This window comes from Chiloscyllium plagiosum, unplaced genomic scaffold, assembly GCF_037043375.1.
Source record: "Chiloscyllium plagiosum isolate Xiang-an unplaced genomic scaffold, Cpla_swu_hap1 HiC_scaffold_32, whole genome shotgun sequence".
NCBI classification, from domain to species: domain Eukaryota; kingdom Metazoa; phylum Chordata; class Chondrichthyes; order Orectolobiformes; family Hemiscylliidae; genus Chiloscyllium; species Chiloscyllium plagiosum.
Window position 1 is genome coordinate 11,684,895 of NW_028270170.1, and position 22,048 is coordinate 11,706,942.

Here is a 22,048-nt window from a genome sequence, read left to right on the forward strand (position 1 = left end):
TGTACTGCCGGAGACTGGGTGGAGGCAGATTCAATAGTGGCTTTCAAAGGGAATTGGATCATTAATTGCAAAAGGAAAAAATGCAAGGATATGGGGCACAAATTGGGGAGTGGCACGAGATGAACATTGCTCGTGTGGAAAGGTCGCATAACACTATGGGCCAAATTACCTACTTCTGTAGTGTATCAATTCTGTCGATTGGACAGAAGTAGAGGGAAGGAGGTCGAAAATAATAGCTTCCCGACCAGGCATTGAACTTGTATACAAGCTTTTCGTGGTTCATGGGCAGGGCCCCCAAATCCCTCTGTACTGCAGTTTTCTGCAGTCTTTCTCCATTTAAAAAAAAACAAAAGTATCTTTTTTAAAGCGGTTTGGGGAATCCGAGGGCGAAAGACAGCTGTATAAATGCACGTGAAAAGGCTTCAAAGCTCTGCATACGGGACTGTTTGTGACTCACAAGTTGTCACCGGGTGCTGAATGGCCCATTGTTGCCCTCACTTGTGGTTATCTGAAGTGGAGAAATGCGGAGGATTATGGCGTGTAGGCGGGGAATATGCATGCATTGCTCCTTTGGAGAGCTAGTACTGCGACGACGGGCAGAAAGGTTTCCTTCAGTGCTGTGGCAGAAGTAGTACTGCAGATACTGGAGATTAGAGTCAAGGTTAGAGTGGTGCTGGAAAAGCACAGCAAGTCAGGCAGCATCCGAGGAGCAGGAAAATCGACGTTTCGGGTAACAACCCTTCATCTTGCTCTTCAGATGTACTTTTCCAGCACCACTCTAAATCTTGACTTCCTTCTGTACTGTGACAATTCTGTGAATCGGTACTTCTTCTCGTATCCTCCCTCCCCATCCCTCTCCCCCAAACGTTGCCTCGCTTGGCGTGTAATTGCAAAATGTTCTTTATTTAAATTTCAGCTGTAGTTTTTGATTGTTCTTTCACCGCTGGCTGATATCTATTGGTTTGGAAATTACATGCCATGAGGATGGGCGGCGTTGTAACTGCAGCCTTTTTCAACCCCAGAAAACATAAGTCCCGGGACCGAAAAGCTTAAGGACCACGTCCGAAAAAAAAAGCTCCCATGGAAAACCACTCCCAGGTCCAGCGATGACTTGGATGAAAGAAGACCGAAAATAATGGCTCTTTCCGCGCATCAAAATCGCTAAAAGATCAAAATATTTAAATTTTAAACACATTAAGAAGTACTTTGAATAACCACCATCCTTCATTCGGACTTCTTCCTCTGCTATATCTGCAACTTTAACAAAAAATCAAAATGACAAGGATTTAACATTTTTTTCCCAAACTGAACTGGAAATATTGCATTAGTGAATGACTCGCCTCTTTTTTTAAAGGGACACCTTTGTGTAGGGAAATTGATGAGTTACGTTTAGAGGAAGGAATTTTTCTTGTTAATAAAAGGTGCTGAAGCAGATTTGACGATGAATCTGAAGATAGCAATTGTTTAATTTAGTTTTTATGTGCATTTCGATGTTGCAATTATATTGGGTCTACCGGACTGATTTTTTTTCCCCTCTATTTTGTTTCGTCTCCATTCAAAGCGGACATACTCTCTTTAAGAGAGAGGTTGCCAGCCAGAATTTCAGTCTTGGAAATCCCTGATGTAAACAAACCGCCCACTTCTATCAGAATGCCGAAGATGGCAGCGGACTGCCGAAGCGATCTTTTCACAGGACGGCTTTATTGCCAGACTGCTCGACTCTTGGAGTAACACTCGGCTCCTTCAACTGCTTAGTGGGTTGAGCGTCCGGTACCCACTCCCTCTCTCCTCGAGCTAATTTGGAAGAAAAAGGTAAATTGCAATTCAAAATGTGTTGTCACTGTGGAGTTTGGTGGGGGTACAAAGAGAATTGCCTTTTTTTTGTTGTTGAAACGTCTCACGAATGATACTGTACTGTAGGGGAGTTTGGTCTGCGCCACCATGTGGCTCATCAGCTGCGACTGAAATTGCAACATTGTCCGTCTCGATGTAACTTACAAAGAGACAGCTGGCGAGAGTCAGCCTGCTACAGTCAGATGAGATCCTGGGATAAGTCCAACACGTGAGTCCAACCTTTCACAAATCTGTAGGGTAACGAACAACGAGCGTAGAGCAACAATCTGTAGTGAAAATGAACCAGCCTCTCTCCAATCCTTCACTTCAGACAGCAAAAATAGCTCAGCCATATTTCTCTCTCTCTCTCTCTCTCTCGCGCTCTCTTTCTCTGTGAGAGCTTTGTTTGGACCCAGAGCAGTAAATGTCCCGCCCGCATAAAACATCCAGTCCAGCATTTACCTTCTTATACCCCAAGGGCTTTTAGATTTGCTCTTTGTCATATGTTTATTTGTCTATCGTGATTTAAAAATCGGCAGTCATTTTTTTTCTTCCTTGTCAAGCTGTTAAAGGCGAGATTCAGAACTGTAGCAAGTGCGCAGGCGTTTCAAAAAAAAAGGCTTGGAGTTTCTGCTGTATGATGTTGTCGAACACCCAATTTTATTGTTATTTTTAAAAATCTAACATTTTTGTTCGCGGAAATAGTCTCATGCACTATTGCCACTAACATACAGAAATGCATTTTTTGGTTTTGAAATAAGTAGGTTGTGAATATAGTATGTCAATTCATATAAATAGTTAAGCGGTTTTAGATAAATTAAAGCTATCATTTTTATTAATTTATGTCGTATTCAGAAACCAATTGGATTATCTTTGTAAGTTGCAAGAACATAAATCTGTAGGGTCCCCAAATTTCATTTGAAAAGTTGGGGTGTTTGATCCAAACTAATATTATGAAAAATATTTTCGTTTAAGAACATAGATTGTACCAGGACTTGTTCAGTTGAGAAATACATCACCCAGCATGATGCATGTCAGTAAAAGCTATAACATATCATCTGGTCCACTTGTTCTCCTAACTCTCCCTGGCTGATATTTCATTGCACATCCAAAATCACAGCATCCTAGAATTTATTATCTCAGACAATTATTATAGAAGATTTCAGTTGTGATAGCTGATCTCTATTGTTCACTAAATTCAGCTTGGATTTGGTGCTAAAACTGGCCTCATTACCATTGCATAAGAGTTCCTATTTTTGGTGGCTGTCTGGTGTTTTACTGACATCCCCCTGCCCCCAGCCACAAACAGCTGCTGAATGTATCTGCATGTATATCTATTTTTGTGTATATGTGTGTATATCTATGTGTGTTTAGCTACCAGTGTATATCTATTGCATATATATGTGTGGGCACGCTTTTATGCAAGCGTGTATCAATGCGTGTGCGTCTATGAATGTGTGTCTGCAACTATGCATATATGGAGGCATGGGATCTATTCCGGCATCCTCTACCATTGGATACTGAACTCTCAGACTCACCCAGGATCCATGTAACTATACCCAGAACAGTTTCGCCCGTGCAGGTATGGATGGGGTTAAAAAGATTGGAGGAGGAAGAGTCTGAATTGCCAAAGTGAGTTACACTGAGATTATAAATTGATTTAGATTAGATTCCCTACAGTGTGGAAACAAGCCCTCTGGCTCAACCAGCCCACACTAAACCTCTGAAGAGTAACCCACCCAGACCCCTCTCTCTCTGACTAATGCACATAACGCTATGGGCAATTTAGCCTGGCCAACACATCTTTGGACTGTGGGAGGAAACTGGAGCACTCGGAGGAAACCCGCACAGACACGGGATGAATGTGCAAACTTCACACAGACAGTCACCCGAGGCTGGAATTGAACTTGGGACCCTGGTGCTGTGACGCAGCACTGCTAACCACTGAGCCGCCGTGCTGCCCCTAAGATCCACATCCTTGCCCAACAATTAAAAATCAGTTGTTAAACTCATTGTGAATTGATGAATCTTGCTTTTATGATTTATGAAGTGCAACTGGGAGTCAGAACAAGTACAGTTGGAGTAGTAAATCATGATGTTTTATAGGGAACCACCTCAGCAATTTATTAATATTAAAACACAGGAGGCAATGTCACAGGGGAGCATCGGGATTAGGAGAAGGAGTAGCCAGTAAACCCTTTAATCAATTTAATCCTGGTTAGCCTTTTATGTCAATTTTTCCTCTCGCCATTCCCCTGTCCTCTTGATATCTTTAATACTGAGAAATCTTATTGATCTCTGCCTTGAATAAGGTCAATGACTGAGCCTCCTCAACCCTCTGGAGTAGTGGATTTCAAGGGAAGAAATTCCTCCTCATCTCATACTTCAATGGTCTACTTCTTATTCTGAGACTATGTACCTGGTTCTAAATCATCATACTTCTTGTATCTACTCTGTCAAGCCCTGTAAGAATTCTGTATACTTCAATGAGACCACTTGTCATTATCTAGGGTTAGAAGAATATTCCTGATGAAAGGTTCCTGTCCAAAACATTGATTTTCCTGCTTCTGGGATGCTGCCTGACCTGCTGTGCTTTTCTAGCACCACTCTAATCTTGACTCTGATCTCCAGCATCTGCAGTCCTCACTTTCACCTTAGAAGAATATAAACCCTGTCTCAATCTCACCTTGCAGAACAAGCCCTCCATCCCAAGCAATCTGGTGAACTTTCGTTGCACTCCCTCTCTGACAAGTATACTATTCTGTTAGTAAGGCCAAAATTGTACATAATGCTTCAGGTGCCGTCTAATTGTAGCAAGACTTCTGCATTCCAGAACTGAAATACTCTTGTGCTAAAGACCAAAATATTTGTGGGTGGCACAATGGTTAGCACTGCTGCCTCACAGCGCCAGAGACCTGGGTTCAATTCCCGACTCAGGCGACTGACTGTGTGGAGTTTGCACATTCTCCCCGTGTCTGCGTGGGTTTTCTCCGGGTGCTCCGGTTTCCTCCCACAGTCCAAAGATGTGCAGGTCAGGTGAATTGGCCATGCTAAATTGCCCGTAGTGTTAGGTAAAGGGGTAAATGTAGGGGTATGGGTGGGTTGCGCTTCGGCGGGTCGGTGTGGACTTGTTGGGCCAAAGGGCCTGTTTCCACACTGTAAGTAATCTAATCTAATTGTTTTTGTTGCACTTGCATGTTAGCTTTCAGTGACTTTTGAATAAGGATACGCAGTTCCCTTTTGAAGTCAACATTTCCGTTCTCTCACCATTTAAGAAATGTTCCGCACTTCTGATTTCCCTGGAAAAGTGGATAACTTTCTATTTTCATTTCAGTTGAAAATGCACATTCAGATCAGGTCAATCATTAGTTTTCCATGTAAGTAGGAGCTCATCATTTTTAAGTAAAAACTGGTAAAACATGAGCCACAAAACTTATACTTGATAGACAATTAGTAAATGGTCACTTGCATAGGTGGATAATTTTCACACATGTTTGTGGACTGCAAAACCCTCTGGTACAGTTTACCACAGATTAGATTCTATTGAAGACTACAAGGACAAGTCTTCTCTGAAGGTAAAGAAACCCCACCTCTGTCTCCCCTTTTGAGTTTAGCTCTTTTGTCCATGTTTTGACCAAGGCTGTAATGAGGTTAGGATTGAGATAGCCTGACATAATCCAAACTAAGTGTCAGCAAGCAATTTATTGTTGATTAAATGCCTATTGATGGCTCTGTTCATGACACCTTCCATTTGTTTTTTTTCTGATAATTGAGAATAGACAGACGGATTGGTAATTGGCTCTATGAATATATAGCATTCAAGGCTAAGGTGTCAAGGGGATGTGGAGGGTAGGAATATGGTTTTGAGGTAGATGATCAGCCATGATCATGTCAAATGTTGTAATTGCCTTGATGGGCCCAATGGCCTATTCCTGGTTGTTGCTGATTGAAAATCCTGGAACTCTCTTGTTAACAGCACTGAGGGTGTGTTTTCATCACACAACTGTGACAGCTCAAAAAGGTAGCCCATCAATTCCTCTAGGGCAATTTGGCTTGTCAGCAATTGCTGGTCAGGGATGCTCATACACCATTTATAAATTAAAGACATGCAATGTTACAAGTGCAGAGAGTTCTATAGTTGCACAGTGTCTGATCCCATTTAGCTGTCCTTATATTGTCTGTGAATGCTGATGCATATCCCTTTTATTTTCTGTTGTTAATTGACTGATTTCAATCAATTCAGATTGTAGTGCACAAAGATTTCTTCAAATAAATTTATTAATGCAAAACTACTGATTATTAGCCAATGCTGGTAAACTAGTGTATAAGGTTCACTATTTTCATTGAGTTTGAATTGATTTTTTGATTGAATTCTAAAACCATTTATTTTAGAATAGCACCTTATATTCTTAAAAAGCTATCTTTTCTTTGTTATATCTGATTGGACAGTACACAACCCAAGGGTACATATCCAAAATCTTCATTAACAACCTTTTGAATTTTATTGCTGAAGATGGATAGATTGTGAGAAAATAATTTCTATGCACTTCATCAGACTCAAATATTATATGGTATAAAGTTCAAATGTGAATGGAGGAATGAATTAAATAAGCTTACATGTTTATAGCATCTGTAATACGTAATGATATGCCAAGATGCTTTACAGTCCCAAAGGGGCATGGATAGGATAACTGGACAAGGTATTTTCCCTGGGGTGGGGGAGTTCACAACTAGAGGGCATAGGTTTAGGGTGAGAGGGAAAGATATAAAAGAGGCCTAAGGGGCAACTTCTTCACACAGAGGTGGTGAGTGTATGGAATGAGCTGCCAGAGGAAGTGGTGGAGGCTGGTACAATTACAGCATTAAAAATGCATCTGGATGGGTATGTGAATAGGAAGAGCTTAGAAGATATGGGCTAAGTGCTGGAAAATGGGATTAGATTAGTTTAGGATATCTCGTTGGCATGGACATTTTGGACCAAAGGGTCTGTTTCCATGCTGTACATCTTGATGACTCTATGACTCAAATCATACTTTTGAAGTGTAATCACTGCTGTGGTTTAGGAAACTATAGTAAATATGCACATAACAAGCTCCCACTATCTATAATGTGGGGATGACTAGGTAACTGTTTCTGGCTGTTCCTTGAGATTTAATTATTGGGCAGGACACTGGATTGAACTCTTCTGCCCTTCTTCTCAATAGCATCTTTTACATCCACCAGAGAGGTCAGATAGGACCTTGATTTAACATCTTAAAGGAAAAAGCACCTCTGACAGTGAAACACTCTTTCAGTCTTGCTGGATTGTCTGTTTTGATTTTTGTAGTAAAATTTCGATGTTGGTTTTGGAATCCATATCATCTGAAGCAGATACATAGGTCTCTGAGGAAGGTTCTTGATCAGTAGGGGATTTCAGGATTATAGGGAAACGCAGGGCAGTGGATGTGAGGAATGTCGGATCAGCCATGATTCTAATGAATAGTGGAGCATTTTGCTTTCCAATTAAGTTAAATTATGCCAAGTGGATATATAGATTATATATATGTGGTGATTCCTCAAAACAAAGATGGTATTTGCTCATGGCAAAAACAATTATGCGGAGTCTCCTAACGTGGGGAAGCTGGTGCACTGCAATGACTACACAGTTCTGTGGAATGGGAAACTCTCCTGCTGTCATTGCCATCCGTATGTGTTTTGAAAGAATTTACATAAGACCATAATAAATAGAAACAGTAGTAAGCCATTCAGGCCCTCGATTTTGCTCCACCATTCAATAGGATTGTAGTTGATCCGATACTCTTTCCTGCCCTTTCCCCATAACTCTTGATTGCCCTACTGATCAAGAATTTATGTTTCTCAGTGTCACAAAGATGCTGTCCCCACAGCTGTCTATGGCAAGAAATTCCAAACACTCTCAAAGTGAGAAAAGAAATTCCTCTTCATTTCAGTCTTAAATTGTGGTCCCTTAATTCTGAGACTATGCCCTCTGGTCCTAGTCCCTCTCATGAGGGGAAACATTCTCTCAGCATTTACCTTGTCAAGTCCCTTATGAATCCAATATGTTACAATGAGGTCACCTCTCATTTTTCTAAATTCCAATGAGTCCCAATGCGATATCAAAGAGTTAATTTGCTCTGCTGACCTGCAGGAAATTGGTTGTCCCGAGCCTGGGGTAGGATGCCTCTGACTTACAGGTAGATTGTAAGGATTTTATTTTCCCATCGCTTGCCATTTAAAGTCTTTTAAATGGCTATTTCCTATTATTCAGAGATAACTTACATTTGCATTATCATCCTATTCAAAATCAATAAGAACATTGCAGTTGGAATTTTGACTACTCCATGTAGTTAAAAAAAATCAGAACAGATTTGGCCATTAAGGGATCATTTACGTTACATTGTTTCTGGAGATGATTAGGTCTCTGCATTGTGTCTTGAGTGGCATGTGACTGTGAGGGAGTGACTTGGGGGGGGGGGGGGGTGGTCTTGTGGCATTACTGACTGTGATGTAAAGATTTTGTATGAAGGAAGAACTATTTCCTTTGTTCAGAGAGACCTCTTGACACGCTTTGCAAGTATTGCAAAGAGTGTTAAGAGTTTCTCCACAGCTTGTACTGTACTGGCTTAATAAAATTTGGTTGTTGTTCACAGAAGTTGGCATATTGCAGTTGCATCAAGTTTGTAAGAATCTCAGAAAAAAATAACTTAACACCAATTTGTCTAACCTTTGCTCATAAGACAATCCATCCACAACGGGGATCATCCTAGTGAACCTTCTTTGAACAGCCTCCAATGAAATAATACCTTTCCCTAAATAAGAGATGAAAACTACTCACGATATACCAGATGTGGTCTCACCAGCACCTTGCAGTAAGACTTCCCCACTCTTATGCTCCAATACTTGGATAAGGAGCAACATTTTATTCAGCTTTTTTGATTACCTGATGCACCTCAGAGGCTAGCTTTCTATACTATGTCACAAGTACTCCCAAGTCCCTTTGATATGTAGTTTTCTGCAGTTTTTCTTCATTTAAGTAATATTCAGTTCTTTTCTTCACCTTTCCAAAATGAACAGTTTCCTACATTATTGTCTATTTGCCAATTTTTTGCCCACTTATTTAACTTATCAATATCCCTCTGTAAATTGTTTCTATCCCTCATGCAAGCTACCTTTTCATATATTTTTGAATCATCTGCAAATTTGGCTACATTACATTCTCTTCCTTCCTCCAAGTCATTAATATATATTGTAAACAGTTGCAGTCCTAGCACTGATCCCTATGGAACCCTAGGGTCGCCAAACTGAATAAGAGCCCCTTATCCCCACTCGCTGTTTACTGTCCACGAGCCAGTTTTCTATCCATGCCATTGTACCATCTCCAACACTGGTGAAGGAGCGTCGCTCCGAAAGCTAGTGTGCTTCCAATTAAACCTTTTCGACTATAACCTGATGTTGTGTGATTTTTAACTTTGTACACCCCAGTCCAACACCGGCATCTCCAAATCATGTGTGAAGATGTTATGACCACTTTCTTTGGCCATTAAGTTCTGAGGGGAGACTTGAACCTCGAAGTAGGGAGGCTCTGAACTGTGGAGAAGTCTATCTCCAGTCACACTACAATTAGCACTTGGGAAGGTCATTCAGGCTTGTGGAGCCAAATATTCTGACATTATTAACATGGAAACTTGATTCGATGATCTTGAGGAACTGGGCATGTCTGTGTAATAAATAGTATAAATAGAGGAATGGGAGGAGGCCATTCATCCCTTGTACTGTTCCAACATTTGATTAAATCGTGGTGTTTATGTAGTTATATACCCTCCATCCATCTTGGTTCCATACTCCTAAATACTCTAGGTGAATTGCCTCTTGCATTTGTCGTTTATAATCCATAATTAAGGTTGTTTTGGGTGGAGTCATGCTGCAATTACTGCAAGGCACCAAAGAGGTCAGTACTTAGTAGCTATAAATTACAAGTCCTGTTTCAAAGAAGATCTAGTTTTATTAGTATTGAGACATGTGAATCATGGAGATAATTTTAACCTAACTCACTGGGAGGGTATCTAGGTATATCCTAACCAATGTTTAATTCAGTAGAGAATAAAATCAGGGTGACAATAAAACCATTTCTATCCTTAGTTTTCCATTCGATGAGTTAGATAAAAATTGCTCCCAACGTGTTAATCTAATATTTCACACAGGTCCCTTCATTCAGCTGATTTGCTGTGTAAGCACTGTTTACATCATGTAAACATTTCTTGTTAACCTGCACCACAACAAGTGGAGATAGCCATTTGTTACACTGTATTTGATGTGGTATAGCAGCCTTTATCCTTATGTTGCCTGCTAATGCTGCCAAACATTGCTTTTTTGTGTGTTGGTCCACATTGACTACAACGTGGCCAGGTTTCAGATTTAGCAGGAAAAGCAGGCTGGCTGGGATTTCAAAGGGAAAATGTTTCTGGAGTGGGTAGTGATTGACAGCACCTTTGGTTCAGCTACTCTGTATGGGGCTAAACGAATCCAGATCAGGAAAAGATCAATGAAGAGAGAAGTGAAAGTGAAATAAGGCACCTTTTACAACGTCAGGACTCTTCAACAATTTACTGTTAATTGTACGTAATAAAATCTCACATCTGTAGTGAGATAAGGAGCAATTAATTTGCTTTGGTTATTTACATTGAGGAAAATTGGCCAAGCCAGAAAGGAAAAGCTTGAATTAACGTGGTGGGATCATCTGAGAAGGAAAATGGGGCATGAGTTTAATGTCAATCCTGAAAGCTGGCATCTCTGTCAGTTCTGCGTTCCGTCAGTGCTACACTGGAGTGGCTTGAATTCATAATGTTCTGACTCAGAGTCAGTAATGTCTTAATACCCTGTACTCTGTTGACTCTACCCCTCAGTTGTGATTTTGAACACAAGGGCAATGCTTTGAGATTCTCAGATTTGCAATGAGAAGTGCTTCAAAGGAAAGTAATTTGGAAGATTGTGCCTGTATTGGCTCTTTGAATGACAATTAGTCTCACTCCCCTGCTCTTTTGACATAGCTATGCAAATTTTCACTTTTCAAGTGTAATGATAAGCCTTAACAAGTTTTGCCTTAATGAGTATAAAATTCCCAGACTGTACACTGGAGAGAACAAAACTGAGTGTCTCTATCTCCCAATTCATCCAATCCTTCACCAATTCAGCCTTTTGGGCATTTAATTTTAAACATTATTCATTCACAGGATGTAGATGTTGCTGACAAGGCCAACATTTGTTGCCCATCCTAATTATTTTTAAGAAGATGGTAGATGGTAAGCTGCCTCTTTAAAACATTGCAGACCATATGGTATAAGTGCACCCACAGGGCTGTCAGGAAGGGCATTCCAGTATTTTGGCCAGTTTTGTTGAAGGAATGTTGATATAATTCCCAGTTGTGATGATGTGTGACCTGGAGCAGAATTTGCATGTCCTGATGCTTTTATGCATCAACTGCCCTTGTCCGTCTGAGTGGTAGAGATGGCAGGATTGGAAGATGATGTTGAAAGGTGAGTTGGTGTATTGCATCCGTAAATGTAACTATGATCTACTGGTGATGCTCATAGCTACTTCTCCCAGGTGATCTGCTCCGTGGTACGTGATGTCTGTCAGTCTTTGCCATCGTCACACATTCACTGGAGATCATCTTTAACCGTTCCATGACATCTATCATCCAATGTGCATCATTGATTCCTTTTTCTGCTGCTCCCACTTTGCCTTCCAGTAGTGATCTTTGCCATCCAGAAGAGACGCTTGAGGTGGAGAGAATGAAAATTTAAAGGAATGAATGGATTTTACTGAGCTCTGATATCCAGTTGATTTGAAGGTCCACAAACTAAGCATTTGTAAATTAATTTGTAACAAAAACACTAAACCAGCTCAAGTTGATAGGGCTGAAGAATTCTTTTAATATGTGTGTTTCTTTGCACAATTTATTAGCAGGGTTACAGTGACCAATACAGGTAGTAGTGCCTCTAATATTGCCACAATTAAAGTGCACTAAACATGGGAACTTGCTGTTGTTGCACTGCTCAGTAGGTGGTTTGATTTGGAAGCTTTGAGAAGTTCTTATTTATGACCACAGGTCTCATGTATGACCAGTGGCCAGGAGAAATTTGGGGCGACTTGTGTGAGGCAGAAACATAAGGAATGCTTCATTAAAAACAGAAAGTGCTGGAGTAACTCAGAGTGTCTGTCAGCATCTGCGGAGAGAGAGGGAGAGACATGGTTAAATTTTCAAGTCCAATGATTTTTCTTTGGTCGTGAAGAAGAGTCATACTGAACTTGAATTGTTCACTCTGCTGTCAAATCTGCCAAATTTCTTTATGCTTCCAATGTCTTCGGTTTTTTGCTTTTACAGTAAATGCTTTGCCAGTTAGCTCCTTCCAAAAAAAGAGAATTGGACAATATCTGCTAATGAGAGTAATTGTGGGCAGAGGAGCCAAATATAGTTAATCAAGTATTCAATGTAACAGTAGGGATCCAATTTAGTTGCATTCCAAGTCCCACCCACCCCCGCATTCCCAAAACACTATCTGTGGCAGAGTTTCTAGTTCCCTTGGTTTCACTGTCCGGAACTCTCAGAAACTCCTTCACTTTAATTTTTTCTGTCCTCCCAGTTTCATACCTTTCTGATTAGGCTTTTGCCCCCTAACATTGTTCAGTGTCAGGTTTCCTTGAAGGACTATATAACTCATTTCCACACTAGGCATTGCGTTTTCCAACCCACCCATAAGGATTTGAAGATTTCTCTTTAATCTTGAAAATGAACAGCTAAAATTCTTTGTAATATGTTCTGGCTGGGAGCAGTCACTTTAATATTTCAGGGTTTCACTAACAGAGAAAGGAAATACTATAATTAGAAACTGAAAGTGCAACAGTAAAAATTGGAGTGTGGCTGAAACTAAAGGCAGCATCAGAGCCGAGAGCCAGGCCCTGCATAGCTGATGACTATTGTTTTGCTTTTTTTATGTAAAAACACCGACAGGCCTGAAAATATTCAATGCCAGTAATGAAGGATCTTATTCAGTCTGATTGCCAAGAAGACCGTAAGTATTAATAGTTAGAGCTTTGGAGTAGATTTAAAAGTCACAATAGGAAGTTGACAGCTCGGTTTACAAAGTTCTTGTGTTTTAAGCAAAACATTTTCCAGCACCACACTCTCAACTCTGATCTCCAGCATCTGCAGTACTCACTTTCGCTCCAGTGAAATAGTATCTTTCCTTTAAATAAGGAGACCAAAATTGCTCACAGATGCGGTCTCATTTACAGTAGCAGTAAGGCTTCCCTACTCTTACACTCCAAACCCCTTGAAATAAGGATCAACATTCCATTAGTTTCCTGATTAGCTGCTGCTTTTTGCAGTTTTTCTCCATTTAAATACTTTGCTCTTTTGTTCTCATGTCTAAGATGAACAACTTCATATTTTCCCACATTAAACTCCATGGAATACTGCAATGAGTAACTCACCTCCTGATTTTCCAAAGCCTAGCCACTATTTACGAGGCACAAGTCATGAGTGTGATGGAAAACTCCCCACTTGCCTAGATGGGTGCAGCTCCAACAACACTCAAAACGCTTGACAGCATCTAGGACAAAGCAGCCCGCTTGCTTGACCCCACATCCCCAAGTATCTACTCCCTCCACCACTGATACACAGTGGTGGCAATGTATACTATCTACAAGATGCACTGGAGAGATTCACCAAAGATTCTTAGTCAGCACCTTCCAAACCTATGATTACTTCCATCTAGAAAGACAAGGGTAGCAGGTACATAGGAACATCACCACCTTCAAGTTCCCCTTCAAACCACTCACCATCCTGACTTGGAGATATGTCGCCATTCCTTCACTGTGGCTGTGTCAAAATCCTAGAATTTCCTCACTAAGTGCAATGTGGGTCCACCTAAAGCATTTGGACTACAATAGTTGAAGAAGGCAACTGAACAACACTTTCTCGAGGACAATAAGGATGGGAAACAAATACTGGTCAGCCAGCGATGCTCATGTCCCACAATTGAATTTAAAAATTGCCAATTCTTTGCCCATTAAATCCTATTAATGTCTCTCTGTAAGCTGTTGTATTGCTCTTACAACTTGCCCTTCCAGCTATTTTTGTGTCATCTGCAAATTTGGCTACAGTGCATTCATTTCCTTCCTCTAAGTTATTACTTTATATTGCAAACAGTTGTAGTCCCAGCACTGATTCCTGTGGACCCTCATTCTCATTGTTCTATCTGGCACCTCTTCAGACCACAACCATCCATCTGATTTAAATACACTCACAATGCTGTGGAGGAGGAAATTCTGGGATATTGCCACAGAAGCAGTGAAGGAACCGCAGTTTGGTTCCAAGTCAAGATAATGCCTTGTTTTGTGGGGATACCTGAAGACATTTATGCTTCTAGGTGGTAGAGTACATGGGTTTAAAAGGTGTGGTTGAAGCATCCTAAACAATTTCTGCGAGTGGATCTTACAATCAGCAACTACATTTCAAGTACAGTACTTGATAGCATGAAGTCAGTCCTGGGGTTTGGAAGGTGCTAAGTAAATGCTAGTGTTTCTGTTTTTGTTTGCATGTACATGACAAGCAGGAAAGTGATACATTTCACCTCACCTTTAACAGGTCCCTGTTGACCTACTGCTATGGATTCATTCAACTATGAAGACGACATCAGCATCTTGACACAAAACGGGCAGCAGGATGATACAGAGTGGGCTGATGCACCAAATACAGATCTTACGGGCGAGGAATACTCCGCATCCCACTATGCACTCATCACTGCCTACAATGATATTAAACAGAGATTGATCGGCATGGAGAGAGATAACTCTACCTTGAAGAGAAAGCTCAGACAATATGATCTCAAGGTAAAATCCTCAGCATCGGGTTCCATTCCTTGGAAACCATGGAAACTGAATTAAGAACTGCCTTGCCTTGGAAAATTATCTTGTGTTTTAAAGACAGTTCAATTTAGGGTGCAGAAGGGAACAGCCTAATTTAAGAAGAGAGAGAGAGAAAAATTCTTTGTGCATTAAGAAATGTTGCGTCTGTTTTGTCTTAGTCAGAGATTTGAAAGTTTAGATCAAAACACATTGACATTCCACGATGTTAATGTGCTGACTTACCAGAAATTTAATGCATGTGTTAGTTGTAACATTGTGTAGTCACACCTTCACTTTTCCAGTGAAGCGCCTTAACAGAATATGATGAAAGTGAGCCTTGCCCCTAATGCCAAAACACATTTAGCGTTAACACATTGTTAACGTATCTGACTGATAAAGACAGAGTACACTGAGAGAGTGGAAACTATAGGCACCCAGGGTGGGTTGTGCCCATATCTAAATATAGCATTGTGTCAGTGAATAGGTTACTGTGTGAGTGTGTGAAATTGGGTCACCCATCATCCATCTGAGAGATGAGGGAAGCCCAGGGAGTGTGCGCATGCGAGCATTTCAAATCCATTTCAGTTGATTGAGAGGTTGGGGGATGTGGAGTGAGCCTTGTTAATAATGAGAGATTGGAAACTGGCAATCAAAATCCAAAATTGAAATGTGCAATTTACAAATTCATTTGTATTTGAGCAGAAACAGATGCTAATCTGCTCCAGTTCATGCAATAGTGAATCAGAACAATTAATAATTATTACAGTCCAGCTTCAATATGATGTAGGAGCAATAGTCCATCCAGCCACCAAGTCTGCTCTGCTATTCAATGAGATCATAGGTGATCTGATAATCCTCAACTACACTCTTCAGTCTTTTCCCCATAATCCTTGATTCCCTCATGAATTAAAAATATGCCATCTCAGTCTTAAATATATTTAACACTCCACCCTTTGCAGCCCTCTGCTAAATAATTCCACAGATTCACTACCCTCTGAGAGAAGAAATTCCTCCTCATCTCTGACCCCTTATTTTAAGCTTATGCCGTCTGGTCTAGTTGGTCAGCATGGACTGGTTGGACTAAAGGATCTGTTTCCACGCTGTAATGATCCAGGTCTCTGTGGTCTTAGACTCTCCCAAATCTTCCCTCTCAAATCTCTGAAGAATCTTTCCGTTTCAATAAGGTCACCTCTCATTTTTCTAAATTTCAATGAGTACAAGCCCAACCTATTTAACCTGTCAGGATAAGACAGCCCCTCCATACCTGGTATCAGGCTAGTGGACATCCTTTGGACTGACTTCAATGCCAGTTTACCTTTACTTAGATAAGGGACCCAAAACATTTCACAGTATTCCAGCTATGATCAGTACAGTATAGTTTATAGTGCATGGCCAGTATAGTTTTAGACATGTACATTGTTAATGTTTCGAGTCCAGAGTGATGAATCTTCAGAAGTTTGGACCGGTTCTGAAAGCCATACTGAACTCAAAACATTAACGTCATTCCACTTTCCACAGATGCTGCCAGATCTGCTGAATTTCTCCAGCTTTCTCACTGTTTATTTGCTCCACAGTATTTTGCTTTTCTTACCCCTGTGTACTTTCTTGTCTTGATGTTGATCACTCCATCAGCAGTCTAATCCATAGTGTCCATCCAATCCACAAACTAGGAGAAAGTGAGGTCTGCAGATGCTGGAGATCAGAGTCGAGAGTGTGTTGCTGGAAAAGCACAGCAGGACAGACAGCATCTCAGGAGCAGGAGAATTGACGTTTCAGCCCTTCATCAGATTCTGACGTGAGAGGCAACTTTTTTACACAGAGAGTGGGTTCATGTGTGGAATGATCTACCAGAGAAAGTGATGGATGCAGGCAGAGTTACAACACATAAAAGGCATTTGGATAAGTTAATGAAAAGGAAAGGTTTGGAGGGCTATGGGCCAGGAGCAGGCAGGTGGGACTAGATTAGTTTGGGAACATGGTCTGAGTGGACTGGTTGTACTGAAGGGTCTGTTTTTATGCCGTATGGCTCTGACTCTTTTTAAGTCTTGGTATGAAATCTTGGTTGAAGGGGTGAGTCTTAAAGATGGTTTTAAGGGAGAATGAGTTGGTGAAGTGGAGAGGCCTAAGGAGGGAATACAAGATTGTTGTATATTGATATTTTTGATTCACCTTTGAACAATGGAGAGATGACAATGATTTCTAACTGTACTGCGCCTTATTTACAAAGTTATACAGAAAGCTTAAAATGTCTACACTCTCATGTTTTTAGCAGCTTCCAGTTTCTTTTGTAGAGTCTGTTTACTTTGCTCTGAGTCAACAACCAGGCTTAACCAACAAGCTCAGTGTGCATAGGCCAGTTAAGTGAAAGTGCATACTCAGATACTGGAGATTAGAGTCAAGATTAGAGTGGTGCTGGAAAAGCACAGCAGGTCAGGCAGCATCCGAGGTACAGGAAAATTCCTGATGAAGGGCTTTGGCCCGAAACGTCGATCTTCCTGCTCCTCGGATGCTGCCAGATCTACTGTGCTTTTCTAGCACTACTCTAATCTTGACTGCGTAGGCCAGTTATCAGCCTAGCTTAATCAAATGCAGACCAACTGAAATAAAACCAGAAAGTTCTATGCAAATTCAGCTGGTTGACAGACCAAATGAACACTACACAGATGCCTTAACAGCTAATGGTGGAGAAAAAGAGCTGGGGCTGGGGATGTTGGGATAACTCCACAGAGGCTAATAACCCTACACCAAGTAACCCTTTATTTACATGTGGAGAGTCCTTGATACTGAGTGAGTATAGCTCCCTCAAAGCCAGCTCTCAAAGTGAACAGCATATCTAACACTCCTGTACTTATCCATCAGCCAGGGCTCCTTGATTTGACCAGATCAGCCCCAATCAAGGAACTCATATTCTATGAGGTCCACCTGGCTGACCTCGTTACAATCACTACAGGGGTGATGTTTATTTGGCTAGCGTCAGAGCAAAGGGGATTGAGACAGGAGAAAGGTTTTAGGGATTGGCTAGTTTTCTAATTTGTTTTTATGATGTGAGCATCATTGGAAAGATCAGTATATGTTGCCTATACTGCCTTGAAATGAATGGTTTGCTAGGTCATTTCAGAGTAAAAAAAAATTGCTGATGCTGGAATCCAAGGTAGACAAGCAGAAGGCTGGAAGAATATTGCAAGCCAGGCAGCAACAGAAGGTGGAGAATTCAACTTTAGGATGGTCCTGAAGAAGGATTACATCCGAACATTGACTTCTCCCCCTTCTGATACTGACTGGCTTGCAGTGTTCTTCCAGCTTCCTGCAGGTCATTTCAGAGGGCAGTTAAGAGTCAACTACATTAGTGTCACTCTGGAGTTACACATGGGCCAGACTAGATAAGACAATTAAAGATTTCCTTCCCTGCATCATATTAATGAACGAGTTGGCATCTCACATCAATTGATCACCATTATTGAAACTGGCTTGTAATCCTAGAATTCATTAAAAGTGCCTTGATGGGATTTGAGCCCATGCCTCCAGAGCATTAGCTTGGGCCTTTGGATTATAAGATAATAAGAAATAGAAACAGGACTGTTCCCTCAACCGAGTCCATATGACAGCATTAAATTTGACTGTGCTTAAAGCACTCTTTAGCATGAACCCTTGAAACCTTTACACACTCAGAAGATCCTTGCTTCTTCCTGGACTAGTTATTTTAAGCCTAGGGACAGGTTGCACTGAGCATGACTGGGCCAAGAGAGAGAGAGAGAGAGAGAAGACAAAAATGAAACACAGTGCCTACACCTGATTGCTGTAGAGTGACCCTTGCGGAATTAGGTACATGCATCTGGGAATGAGATATGCATGAACCAGACAAGGATGACAAGAAACGGGGTGTGTGTCTGGAGGAAACTGCTGAAGGCTACAAATGGTTATTAGAATTCTTTATCCTATGACCAGTGGAATCTCATTTGTCAAGTCATAAATTATTATATGACTGAAAGAAACCATTCAGCCCAATGAGTCTATGCCAGTGAACAACTAACAGCTTTAGGGGTCTAAAGTTGAAACCTAAGAGAGGAAAGGCAGGAAGCTCAGCACAAATAATGTGTACAACTGAAGTCTTGATTTTTGGTCACACCGAGGTTAGACCCACTGGTGCCCTCTGTCACAGACCTTTGCCAGGTCTTGGAATGATATCCCATTTGCTTGGATGTGTGGTTGGGAAAGTGCTGTTAAGGATGAAATCTATGAAGCACATTCCCATTGAAATGCACCAAATTCTGACTGGGCTGCACAGACTACTTTAAAGGATAGTGTTACCCCTGTATGGGGGGGTTCCAAAAAAGGGGACATGATCTCAAGATACACAATAGGCCATTGTGGACTGGGATGAGAAGAAATTGTTCACTGAGAGGGTGGTAAACCTGTGGACTTTTCTACCACAAAAGCTCTTGAAACCATGTGACCAAACACGTTTAAGAAAAAAATAGATTTCCAGAGGTTAAGGTGTTAAGGGGAGAGAGGGGATGTATGGTTTTGAGATCGAGAATCAGTCATGATTATATTGAATGGCAGGGTGAGCTCGATGGGCTGAATGCTCCTTTCTGTTTCCTATATGTTGCTGCCTGCCTGAGCCATGTGCCTGGAAACTGGGACATCCTGTCAGTCTGTAGGATGGGGGCAATTTGAATAGCCCGCAGCCCTCATTCTGATAATTCAAGATGGAGGTTGATGCATTTTTGGATGCTATGTTGATTAGGTGGATAACTGAAGTTGAGGCAGATGATCAACCGTGATGTTTTCAAATGGCGGAGCAGTGGGGCTGAATGGGCTTCCTCCTGTTCCAAGGTTATAGTGGTGCCATCACTAACTCTGCTCTCTTCTCTTCTCTCTTCTTTACCGTTGTTCTTCATTTCCCAGTTTTCCTTGTCAAATGAGCTTGTGGATGATAAGAAGTTGCCGCAGTCTTTGCTTGACATTACCTTGCTGAGAAATGAGAACACTCGGCTGAGGGAGCAGCTGGAGCACTTTAGAAACCAGGTTTGAATTCCTCAAATGCATTTCTCCTCCTGCTTCTCACAAAGCCTCACCCTGCTTAACACGGACCCAATAAGTGACGAAACCTTACAAATTCAATTCAACCTGAGGCTTGTGCTTGTTTTCTGTGAGGTCAGTGGGAATAGGGGTAGGTCCCAGACCTTCAGGAAGGGGTGGGATTAGCTACAATCACTGGTTCTGGCCACTGTGCAGAAGTGCCCCATGGAAGCTTCACTGGTGATAACAGTATTGATTCCTGATGAAGGGCTCTTGCCCAAAACGTCGATTTTCCTGCTCTTTTGATGCTACCTGACCTGCTATACTTTTCCAGCACCACCCTAATCTTGACTCTAATCTCCAGCATCTGCAGTCCTCACTTTCACCCATAACAGGATTGAGTCCATCTGTATTGTTCTTGCTGCAGAATAGTTTGACCCTCACCATCCAGACTGATGGGAACATCGGTCACTTTGATAGAATACATCTGATTTGATGGCAATCTCATCAACAAAGATGAACATTTTTGGCATGTAAACCTAACTAAAGAAAAGGTCAGGACACCCATCACAAATACTGTGTACAATGAAAACCCTAATGCAGTGATCCTTGGCTAAACAGAATTGTCCCCAATAATGCCACCCAACACCAAAGATGGTGGACAAAGGCATAGGAACTCGGAGCAGGAATAGACCATTTGGCCCTTTGAGCCTGCCCTGCTATTCAATATGATCACGACTGATCATCCAATTCAGAACTCAGTTCCTGCTCTCTCTCTATAGCCTTTGATCCCTTTAGCCCTGAGAACTATATTCAACTTCTCGAAATAAAATAACATTTTGGTGAAACTGTCCATGCTTTTTTCAAATAAATTGTTTATGTTTTTGTTTAGAGTGAATTTCTGAATTAATGGGGCAGGTTTATATCGAGTTGAACCCCAAATGTTATAAATTTGAGTTCCATTGGTTTAACAGTCTCGCTCAGGCCAGAAAATGTGACTGGCATACAGACCATAAACAGGACCAGAACCCACTAACTAACAGCACTGTGGGAGCTCTTGCACCCCATGCTCTGCCATCAATTTCTCAAGGGCAGGCAAAATATACTGGCTTCGATAGCGACACCCACATCCCCTAGAAAGAACGCTTTCAAAAAGTGTTCATTTCAAGTGGCACATGAAGGCAATAGGACTGAAACTCTTGGATTCAGTAGTTGTGTAACATGTATACTCCCCTCTGAGCCAGATAGATTCCCTCATGCCTCTCATCAATTAAATGCTGGTTTTTAATTAATTTTCAGCTTCGCGACTGTAAAGAAAGAGAGGATCACCTGGATGAGGTCATTAAAGCTTATGAGAAAATACGTTCTGAGAAAGATGACCTGCATCAGCAATTAGAAGAAATGGTATGTGTTTAGTCCAATATTACAACTGATTTCTGCTTTTGATCTTTGGCATTGTCCTGTTGTTTGAAAATGAATTGCTGCTTGTCACAAGAAGGAAGCAGATAAAACAATGAATAGTGATAGAAGGGCTTCTGCCCGAAACGTTGATTCTCCTGTTCCCTGGATGCTGCCTGACCTGCTGCGCTGTTCCAGCAACACATTTTCAGCAATGAATAGTGATAGTCCACTGATGTTCCATACATTGACTTCTACCTTATCTACTGTTAAAAGAAGTTGAAGGTTCATTGAGTTAAAGGACTGTTATTACATCAAATAAGTCACTGATTAAAATAACTTAAGCACTGGTTTGTTATTAATTGTAGCAGATTTTATTGGCATCCTTTTAAAAACAAATTATTCTCAGGAAGCTAAGCATTTGGACACAAAATTGGTTTGTAGGTAGAAGACAGAAGGTGATGGTGGAGGGTTGTTTTTCTGACTGGAGGGTTCTAACCAGTGGTGTGCCCACAAGGACCAGTGCTGGGTCCACTGATTTTTGTCATTTATACAAATGGTTTGGATTTAAATACAGGAGAATGGTTAAGTAGATTTGCAGATGACACCAGAATTGGTGATGTTGTGGATGATGAAGAGTACCATGGAACCATGATCAGATGGGCCAACGGGCTGAGGAGTGGCAGATGGAATTTAATTTAGATAAATGTGATGTGTTGTGTTTTGGAAAGGCAAATCAGGTCAGGACTTATACACTTAATGGTAGGGTCTTGTTGAGTGTTACTGAATAAAGAGACCTTGAGGTGCAGGTTCACAGTTATTTGAAGGTGGAGTTACAAGTAGACAGGATAGTGAAGAAGATGTTTGGTACACTTGCCTTCATTGG

General features: G+C 41.2%; 1 protein-coding gene across 3 annotated transcripts in view; it reads left to right on the plus strand.

The window, feature by feature from the left end:
- The first annotated feature begins 938 nt into the window (after nucleotides 1-938).
- tbkbp1 (TBK1 binding protein 1) overlaps nucleotides 939-22,048 on the plus strand; it is a 145,144-nt gene continuing 124,034 nt past the window's right edge. Inside the window, exons 1-5 of one of the 3 annotated variants that reach the window (XM_043674871.2) lie at nucleotides 939-1,812; nucleotides 1,921-2,062; nucleotides 14,483-14,727; nucleotides 19,651-19,770; nucleotides 21,064-21,168. In XM_043674871.2, coding sequence (XP_043530806.1) covers nucleotides 14,503-14,727; nucleotides 19,651-19,770; nucleotides 21,064-21,168 — 450 coding nt within the window. In that variant the 5' untranslated portion in view covers nucleotides 939-1,812; nucleotides 1,921-2,062; nucleotides 14,483-14,502. Of the gene's footprint in view, nucleotides 1,813-1,920; nucleotides 2,063-12,770; nucleotides 12,906-14,482; nucleotides 14,728-19,650; nucleotides 19,771-21,063; nucleotides 21,169-22,048 lie in introns of those variants that run through there. The other 2 variants (XM_043674869.2, XM_043674872.2) reach the window with 2 other exon arrangements.